General features: G+C 46.2%; 1 protein-coding gene across 3 annotated transcripts in view; it reads left to right on the top strand.

Moving 5' to 3' along the window:
• Positions 1-356: 356 nt before the first annotated feature.
• Positions 357-9734, top strand: part of Fbxw11 (F-box and WD repeat domain containing 11) — a 101159-nt gene continuing 91781 nt past the window's right edge. For 2 of the 3 annotated variants that reach the window (XM_059270232.1, XM_059270231.1), the window contains exon 1: positions 357-566. In XM_059270232.1, coding sequence (XP_059126215.1) covers positions 522-566 — 45 coding nt within the window. In that variant the 5' untranslated portion in view covers positions 357-521. The remainder of the gene's footprint in view (positions 567-9734) is intronic. The other variant, XM_059270233.1, reaches the window with a different exon arrangement.

Here is a 9734-nt window from a genome sequence, read left to right as displayed (position 1 = left end):
CAGGGCGCATGTGCGGAAATCGGTCGCACCGCAAAGATCTCAGACCTAAGTGAGGAGTTGCTTTCGAGTTTCCGTCCGGGTCCCGGCAGCCCCAGGCTGCCAGGAAGTCAGGAACGACCAGCCGGAAGGAGACCTTGCGCGCGGGGATTTCTGGGACAAGTAGTCGCGGCACTCACGAGGCCCTACCCTGAGCAAGCTCTAGATTCTCCAGGTCTGCATGTACCGCACTCCCAGCCCTGTGCTCCTGGAAACGCACCCTCTACAGTGGCGAACCCCGGCAGAGTGGGCCGGACGGCTTCTTGCTCCCACAAGGCCGCGCGAGCCGCGGTGGTTGTCGGGAGTTGTAGTCAGCTGCGCGTCCTCGTCCGCCGAGTGGGAGGGCGGAGCTGCCGGCGGCCCGGGCGGGCTGGCAGCTGGAGTGGGTGCGAGAGCCGCCTCCACCGCCGCCGCTGCCACCGCCTCCTCCGCCCGGGCCGTTCGCTGCTGAGCGGGGAGAGCGAGGCGGGGCCGCCGGGGCCGCCATGGAGCCCGACTCGGTGATTGAGGACAAGACCATCGAGCTCATGGTGAGTGCGGCCCGCTGGCCCTCCGTTCTTCCGGCCGACTGGCGATCCGGGGGCCTGCCCACCTCGGCGTCCGCGCCAGGCCAGCCCTCGTTCCCTGCCGCCCGGGCCCGGCCGGCCCCCTGCTGTGGCTCGTTGCTGACGCCTCGCGTTCCCAGGCTGTCCCGGCCTCCGCTCCCCCCCACCCCCTCCCGCCTGCCGGGCTCCGACCGGTCTCGGGCGCCCCTGCTTCGCTCCTCCGGGAGCCTCCGCTCACTCTCGCCTTGCCATCGCACTGGTTTTAGATTTCTTTCCCCTTCCCATCCCTCCCGGCAGGCCCGCATCGCGCTTCCCACCCGCGCTTAAGCCGAGGGTGGTGGTGGTGGGAGGGAGTCCGAGACCAGTTGGGGCCGCTTCGGCCTCCGTAACCTAGGCGTGCGGGGCGGGGGGGGGTGTTAGGGGGGCTCTCAGCACCTTCTCCCCAAGCTACGGCTGTGTGGATGCCGGGATAGGCCCCGTAGGGCTGGGATGTTGGGGGTGCCCTCGAGTCTGAGGCTTGCGGGATATGAAGCCTCTTTTCTGGGCCCCTGTGGTGTCAGGCTTCTTGGACAAAGGGTTTCCTACCCTGCCGTGAAGGATGTTTGTATAGCAAGGCCCCAGGTACTCTAGATTCCATCCTCCAGGAAAGGGAAACCATAACTTTATCATTTGGGAAATGAGAGGGGAGGGGGAAGGGGTCGTCCTCATCACCGCCCCCCGCTCTTAAAAAGAAAAAAAGGGGCATTCTTGGCCCACAGAGAAGCAACGATCCCTTTTACTGTTAGAAACCATTGGTAGCCAGACTGATGAGGTCTCCCCGGACCCCCCCAACCCCTTTCTGACCTCAGACTTGGTGCCAGAAGGGTTTTTGGAAACAGGACTATGAGTGGCTGGGAGAAGTGAAGAATTTGCTCATTGGTGGAAGAAATAAAATATGGCTGGTATTACCTGCCAATTTGAATGTGAGGGAAATCAGACCAGGCTTGGGAGTGTGGGGAGGCAGTCAGCCTCTGCAAATGGCCATACAAAGGGAACCGTTGATAGTTTCTTTGTATCTCCGCTAATACAGTAACAACTAGTATCTATCTGCCCCATGGTAGCGAGGAAAGCTCCAAGATCTACTGAACTTAGCAAAACGTTTTCCTAGTCAGATTCTTTCCAGTGTGAAAATGCTTATTGAGTCACTGATTCCACTGGGTAGGGTTGGTGACATCAGAGCCACTTCCCCCATTTAATGCTATAAATAATAAATGGTGATACTGAAAGTCTGTTGGATAGCCTCATGGTTTCTGTGGATGATGTTATCCAGGGAGTTGAGATATACGTTTTAAAATGGAAGTATAGTAGCGTAAAATAAATATCGAGGTAGTCTCATGTCTGCTGGCCTCTGCACAATGTGCAGAACTGAACTTGTTGAAAATTAGCGGGGGTTGGGGGGGACCTCTAGTAGTTCTTGGGGTGTGTGTGTGTGTGTGTGTTCGTGTTCGTGTGTTCAGAGGGATTCTGTCACTTGAGGGATTTTGATTTTTAGGTACTGAGGAATTTTTCCTTTTCAGCATCAGATAGTTGGTTATAGCAGTTTGGGCAAACTTCTGAAGTGGGTTATTTTAACAAAATATCATTTAAAAATGGTTGTTTATGTATTACTGTGAATGGATACATGCACAAGAGGACAACTTTAGAATCACTTCTGTCCTGCCTTTATGTGAGTACTGGGAATTGAACTCATGTTGGCAGGCTTGTATGTTCAAATGCCTTTGGCTGAGCCATCTTGCTGACCTCTATTTTGGCAAAGTATCTTCAGACATGCTCCATCTTCTTAAAGATAAACAGTACATCTGCTTTTAGGGTGACCAGTGCTTCATACTGAAACACATTCACTTAAAACAACCAAAACACAGTCTTCTTCAAAAGATGTATAAGAAATACAGTGTATCCCAAGGCATGGTCTGTTAGTATGTGACTAAAGAAAGACTCTGTCCCACATTTACTTGCTTTCTATGCATATAACTAAAAAGTTTTGTTTCGGATGCTGGGGTGCACCTCAGTGGTAGAGCACAGGTTTAGTTAGAACCATGAAGCCATGATGAGTGGCTTAGACTTTGTGTGATAATATGTGCTGTTACGCCGAAGAGATGTCAACCCAACATTTAATAAAAGGTGTAGTAGTCATGATCAATTTTAAAATGGTTTTAAGGATTTTTTTCCTCAAAGGTGGGATCTCTTAGGACCCCTGGGCAATCTTTTCCATGAATGGTAGGTGTTTGTTTTAGTGCAGTAGATGGCTCAAGTGCTTGGCTACTGAAGAAGTCTAGCATCAATGGACAGATCAGAATGCCTTGAAAATCCAGGCTCATCTGGCTTTCTGTATTATTACATTTCAATTATAGTTTCCAGAAATTGGTTGAAAATACATTTAATAATGACTTGAAAATAACATGATTGGAAGAGGAGAACTGGTTAAATTGATGCTATTTTGGAAGCCTAGAGCATAAAATGTTTCAAATTTTTGTGAGTCCTCTTCTGTACTCAGATATTTGTGATTTTGGTGCCTCTGTGAGTTTGGTACCTAATGGTTGACAAGATATGGCATGTGCTGTTTTAGATTGCACTGCAGTAAAAAGAGGAAACTGGCTTTGTGTCATCTTCAGTTCTTAATTGTCAACCTTCTACTTTGATTTTGATTCATCTTTTTCTCTTGTACTTGGTAAGACTCATGGCAGTCTTGTTGGCAGCCTCTTGGGTGCTGGGGTTACAGGTGTGAGCCACTATATACCTTTTTCTGTTTCTTTTTACAGTGCTTGAGCTCAAAGCCAAGCTTGGCTCATGCTAGGCAACTGCATTCAGCTATCTCCTCCTAGTCCATTTTTTGTACTTATTTTATTATTATTATTATTATTATTATTATTATTATTATTATTATTATTTGGTTTTTCGAGACAGCTTTCTCTGTAGCTTTGCTCCTTTCCTGGAACTCACTCTAGCCCAGGCTGGCCTTGAACTCACAGAGATCTGCCTGGCTCTGCCTCCCGAGTGCTGGGATTAAAGGCGTGCGCCACCACCGCCCGGCTAACTTACTTTAAACATTTAGGAGAAATTAAAGCTAGTTATAGTGGAGACTATATCTATCGTTTACTATAGTACACACTTTGCTTGAGTTCTACCTCTAGCAAGGAGGTGGTTGGAGGACAAAGATGGTAATAGCGGAATAGTTAAAGTTTCAAAATCCAAATCCCTACTTGGTGACTTTTATCCTTATTTGAGGCCTGGGTCTGCCAAAGGTACTTGCATGTCTCTGGCATTCTGCATAGGACTCTGACTTTAATAAAAACTGTAAAGAGTGCTTTCGCTCTCCCCCCTCTCTCTCCACTTTCTCCTTTTCTCCTTTCTCTTTCCTCTCTTATCTGCCTGCCCCCTGTCTTTCTTAACACATTCCCTTTACTGACTCCTTGCCCTCTTCTTGGGTCTCTTGTTGCTCAGGCTGGCCTGGGACTTTGTGGCTGCCCTTGAACTCCCAATTCTGTTGCTTTTGCTTTCCACGTGCTGTGATTATGGGTCTGTGCCACCATCCTCAGCAAGGTGATAAATAAACTCTTGATAGAGACAATGAATTTATAGTTGCTGATAGTAATTTAATTGCCATGTGTCTTTCATGGCTTTGTACTGGCCCAGTGTTGTTTCAGCTTTATGGACCTGTTTTCTAAACTTCTTTGTAACAGTCATCTTTTTTTTTTTTTTTGGTTTTTCGAGACAGGGTTTCTCTGTGTAGCTTTGCACCTTTTCCTGGAACTCACTTGGTAGCCCAGGCTGGCCTCGAACTCACAGAGATCCACCTGGCTCTGCCTCCCAAGTGCTGGGATTAAAGGCATGCGCCACCACCGCCCGGCCTGTAATAGTCATCTTTATTATGAGTGAGTTAGAACAGCAGTGATCCATTTTGGAAATACAGTTCACCAGGCTGTGTGTCTGGTTTACAGATTTCACTGGAAAGAATGCAAACTTCATTATGCATCACATTCAGTTTGGAGCATGAGTTGATGTACGAGAGCTGCGGATTGACAGAGAGATGGCTAGTTTTTCTCCCATGGAAAGATAGCAAAATGCGGCTAACAGTTGTAGGACACAAACCAGTGGGTAAAGGTGCCACACAAACCAGCCACCAAGCCTGACTACCTAAATGTCATTCCCTAGGACTTATAGAAGAAGGAGAGAACAAACCTCCGGAAAACACCCTCCCACACCAACTCACATAAATAAATGTAATTTTAAAGAAGTTTAAGGATTGCTGGGTGGTGGTTGCCTACACCTTTAATCCCAGCATAGGGAAGTAGATTTCTTGAGTTCAAGGCCAGAGTGAGTTCCAGGACAGATAGGGCTACATAGAGAAACCTTGTCTCGAAAAACAATAAACAAAAACAAGTTCAAGGATGATAGTTTTGTTTTGTTGTTGTTGCTTTGTTTGTTTGTTTTTTTGTTTTTTCTGTAGACCACACTGGCCTTGAACTCACAGAGATCCACCTGGTTCTGCCTCCCGAGTGCTGGGATTAAAGGCGTGTGCCACCACCGCCAGGCTTTTGTTTGTTTTTGAGACAGGATTTCTCTGTGGATAGTTTTGTTGTTGTTGTTGTTGCTTTTTTTGTTTGTTTTTGAGACAGGGTTTCTCAGTGTAGCCCTGGCTGTCCTAGAACTCTCTTTGTAGCCCAGGCTAGTGGAACTCAGAGATCCACCTGCCTCTGTCTCTGCCTCCGAGTGCTGGGACTAAAGGCATGTGCCACCATCACTTGGCTAGGATGATAGTTCTGTCTTATGGGTGTGAACAAAACAAAACTTGCCTAGTTACACTTCTACTGAGTTATTAGCTGTTGAAAGATTCCCCTCTGCTAAGAGACCTTAAGTGAGTCATTTCCTTTTGTTTTTAATCTCTTAAGTGGATGAAGTAATGCAGATTAGAACATAGTGGTCCTTCTTAAGAAGGTGCAGTATAGTGCTATCTTTAGAGTTATTAAAGTATAGGCAGTCTGCAAAACTGGAGATGAAAGAAACTGATAAGGTAAATCGTTTTTCTCTGTTTTCTTTTTGGTTCAGTTGTTTTGTTTTTCCTCCCTTCCTGTCCTTGACTTAGTGAGGCAAATTCAATTGTTTAGTGAATCTATCAAGAAGTTGGATGTCTGCAGCTGTCCCTCATAGCTCTCTGGTGGCTCCTAACTCACCAAATGGCATAAATAGATGCGGGTTTCAGCAGGGCCCAAGTGATATCAACCACATGAGTTTATAGGATCTTTGACCCATCTAAAGAGGCTGTGGCTCTAATAGCAATTTGTCTGAGGATTTGCAATAGGCTAAATGTCCTTCAGATTTGACAGGGGTGGCCCTGACTGCTGTAGTCTGTCCTTTACTAAGTAGAGAGCTAGCCCAGGATACTTACTAACTAGGCCATTGAAACACAGATTCCTAGACCCTCACACATGTGGCCCTTGGGCAGTGCTTTTGGGGCTGCGAGTTCTGAAGCCCTTTGGAAGCATGCTGGGATCCTGGGGAAGAAGCTTTTCCAGGCCTGCTGACTCTACTTCCTGTCCCTCTTCCAATCCATTTCCTCTCCTGCCACTTCCTTTCCCTCTTTGAATCTGTCTCCCTTCAGCCTTTCTTCCTGCTTGCTTCTCTGCTGTGCCTCAGCCGGAGTTTGGGGAATCCTGGTCCTGTGTACTCTGCTCGCGCTCCTTCCATTGTCAGCACTGGGATAAAGTGCCTTGAGTACATTTTTTGAAGGCAGCTGCTGTTTACTGAAAGAACTCCATCCTTGAGCAGCCTCTGGCCAAATTGGCTTAGGTCACATCTCAGCAATCTTCCCTTCTGCTAATGCTGATAAACCTCTATCAGCCCAGGAGACATAATGGAGGCCACCTCTTTGATGTCAGTTTGTAAGGTGGGTGGCAGATAGCATCTTGTTTGGTTGCATAGTCCAATCTTTGTGGACTAATCCTTAAATGAATGAATTACCTAGCGGTACTTAGGCTAGTCTATGCCTATACTGTAGTTACCTGTTTGTGTCCCCCATTACATGATAAGGTCTTTATATGGGAGATGAGACCTTCCTCCCTTCCTCTGGCCACAGCTCCTTCACATACACAGTGTGCTTCTGTAATAGCTGTTCATTCAGTGGTGAACTCTCTTCTCTGTATCTTAGCCATCTTCATGTCTGGGAAACTCACCTGTTACCAGTTCTCTTTTATGGAGCCTTCACATCATTTACTGAATGTTATACAGAATTGCAGTTGTGTTTAAACACCCGTGCCAGAAGCTGCAGTGGATGATCCTTTTCCCTCACCGTGTGTTAAGTGTGTGGTACTTGGTGGCTATTTATTAATTTAAATTAATGTTAGGTTTTTTTTTTTTTTTGAGCGCCATGATACCTTTTAGATTTTCTTTTGATAACTTTCACACAAAGATGTATATACAAGAAAAAGACTGGTGAGGGAAAGTGGAAGTTGGTGTGTGGCCCACATGACATGCATAGACATTTACGCATCATGTACGGACCTATACATATACAGATTGATTTATATGCACCCTAGACTGCTGATTAGCCAAGAAATGAAGCCACGTTCTTTTTATATCTGTTGGTGAGGATAGTTGATAAACTGCAAGGGTTTCCTGACCTTAAAATTTGTGATTTAACTGGCAGAAAGGGCATAGGCTGCAGGGTGAAACACCTGATTTCTGCCACAGCTCTACACTTGCCATGTGACCTTCAAGGAAGCCTTATTGCAGTGTAACTAACTGCACACGTACAGAAACCTGGTTATCCTCCTGAGTTACCGGGAAGGCTTCAAGAGACATGTGTATGAAAGGACTTTGCGGGGGGACGGCCTTTCTGACTGGACCTGCAGTGCACGGATCCTTTTGCATTTTAATACTTGACATCATTACTAAGTCGTCCAGGCCAGATTCAAACTCACAGTCTTCCTGTGTCTGTTTCCTGAGTGCTAGGATTACAGGTGTATACCACAGCACCTGAATGATGCTTCTTTTCAAAAAATATTTCATTATGTGTACGCACATGTCTGAAGTGTGTATTTGTGTGTGTGTGCACCCGTGCATGTGTTGTGAAGCCATGGGTGTTAATGTGGAGGTCAGATGACAACTTGGTGGAGTCATTTCTGCCCACACTTTCTGGGTTCCAGGGATTAACCTGCAATCAATGGACTTGCCCGACAGTCTTCTTTACCAGTGGAGCCGTCTTGCAAACCCCAAGTTTTTATTTATACATTCTTTTAAATTGCTTTAAAATTTTTGAGACAGGTTCTCACTTCATAACCCAGGTTAGCCTTGAATTTACTATTTAGCCCAGGCTTGCCTCAAACTTGATGTCCTCCTGCCTCCTCCTCCCAAGTGCTAGGATTATAAGTGTGTGCTTCCGTGGCAAGCCTTCAGGGACCTACATTTTATAAAGCAAACTCAGAACAGATGGTGTGGGAAAAGTTAGCTTTTTGTCCTCATGAGTTGTGCATGTGTTTATTTGTAAAGCTATTTACATGTCTATGCTTTTATTTTTAGAGACTTACGTTCATTTGCTTTGAGCCCATAGATACCATGAGTCATTCTTTGAGGGAAATGATAACATTTTACAGTATCCACAATGGTTTGGAAAATATGGGAGGTACTGTGATGTTTAGTGGGAACTATCAGTTGGCCTGTCTGATCAGACCTCTGCTGAGCTCCAGAGAGAAATCCCTACCTTCACCCCAGCCCTGTGTTGGGTATCCTAGCAGAAAGAGACCGGTGGTTAGTGTATGTGATCATTGAATATTCTGAATAATGTTTCATTCACTGGTTTATGGGGTTCTGGGAAATGAAGCTATTTCATTCTTGGCAAAGCACCAGGTGATTTTGGCCATTAATTGAATAAGCAAGCTTTCCTTCCGGGTTGAATTGTTCTTAATTGAATTAGTTGACAATGGGGGAAAACCTGTTGGTCAAGAATGAGCTTGTTACCTTCTGTTAGGTTTCTGCTTGATCACAATTGCTTAACAGGAAGTTTGTCTTTGTAGGCAAATGAGAGGCAGCCTGGGAGGACCTGACAGTCCGGTTGGTGTCTCTCACCTTGGCCGTACTGTTTTAACGAATGTTAACTTTTGGGTGGAGTTTTGTGATGTCAGCAGGAAGATTGACTGTTGATGAGATTCCCTCTCATGGGTAGTCCACATAAAGGCCTTCACAGGCCAGAGTGCAGGGAGGTAGAAATTGGGACATTAATGAGAAAAATGGTGGGAAGAAAGAAAAGCACTAGCTTGTGAGTGGAGAAGTGTGCAAATCCCATGAATGTGGGAGAGCTGGTCCCTAGCAGAAAGCTTCTGCTCTCCTGAAGGGAGAGCCAAGAGTGGGCTCTACACACGCCTTTGGACTTTGAAGGAGCTAAGCTGAGACCCTTTAGCCGCTTGTAAGAACTGACGATAAAGTATACTTCGGTTGTCTGAGAAGAGACAGGGACAATTTAGTCCTCAATCTCTTACCTTCATCTGTTAATCTTCGCAAAGCCTGAGGCCGGTTAGGCATTGCAGAGATACTTCTTTGAAGGGAAGGGTGAAAAATTAACTCACCAGTACAAGGAAAGGCCAGAGGATTCAGTAGGGTGAGAAACGAGTTGGCTGGAGAAGTGCTTGTTTGCTGTGTCCTGTCCTGCAGTGTGGATGTAAGTTGCTCTTTGAAAAAGCAGACTATGTTGTTTGAGCGACTAGCTACCAGCATAGTTCACTGGATACTTGGGTCACACCTGGATTTCCAGTTTAATTAATTAAGACAGAGTTTCATGTATCCTAGGCTGGCCTGAAATGCTGTGTAGCCACAGATGCCCTTGACTTCTACTCTTCCTGCTTCTACATCTGGAGTCCTGGGCTCACCAGGATGTGCACCAGGTTAACGGAGTGACAGGGACGGACTCTAGGACAGCAGCTCTCAACATGTGGGTCAAGACCCCTTTGGGGGTGGAACGACCCTTTCACAGGGGTCACCCAAGGCCATCAGAAAACACAGATCTTTACAGTTCATAGCAGTAGCAAAATTACAGTGAAAGTAGCAACGAAAATAATAAATTTATGGCTGGGGGTCACCACAACATTAAGATATTGAAAGCTCACAGCATTTGGAAGGCTGAGA

The sequence above is a fragment of the Peromyscus eremicus genome, chromosome 8a (genome assembly GCF_949786415.1).
Source record: "Peromyscus eremicus chromosome 8a, PerEre_H2_v1, whole genome shotgun sequence".
In the NCBI taxonomy this organism is placed as follows: domain Eukaryota; kingdom Metazoa; phylum Chordata; class Mammalia; order Rodentia; family Cricetidae; genus Peromyscus; species Peromyscus eremicus.
The sequence above is the reverse complement of the archived record's forward strand: the minus strand, read 5'-3'. Positions and strand labels throughout refer to the sequence as shown.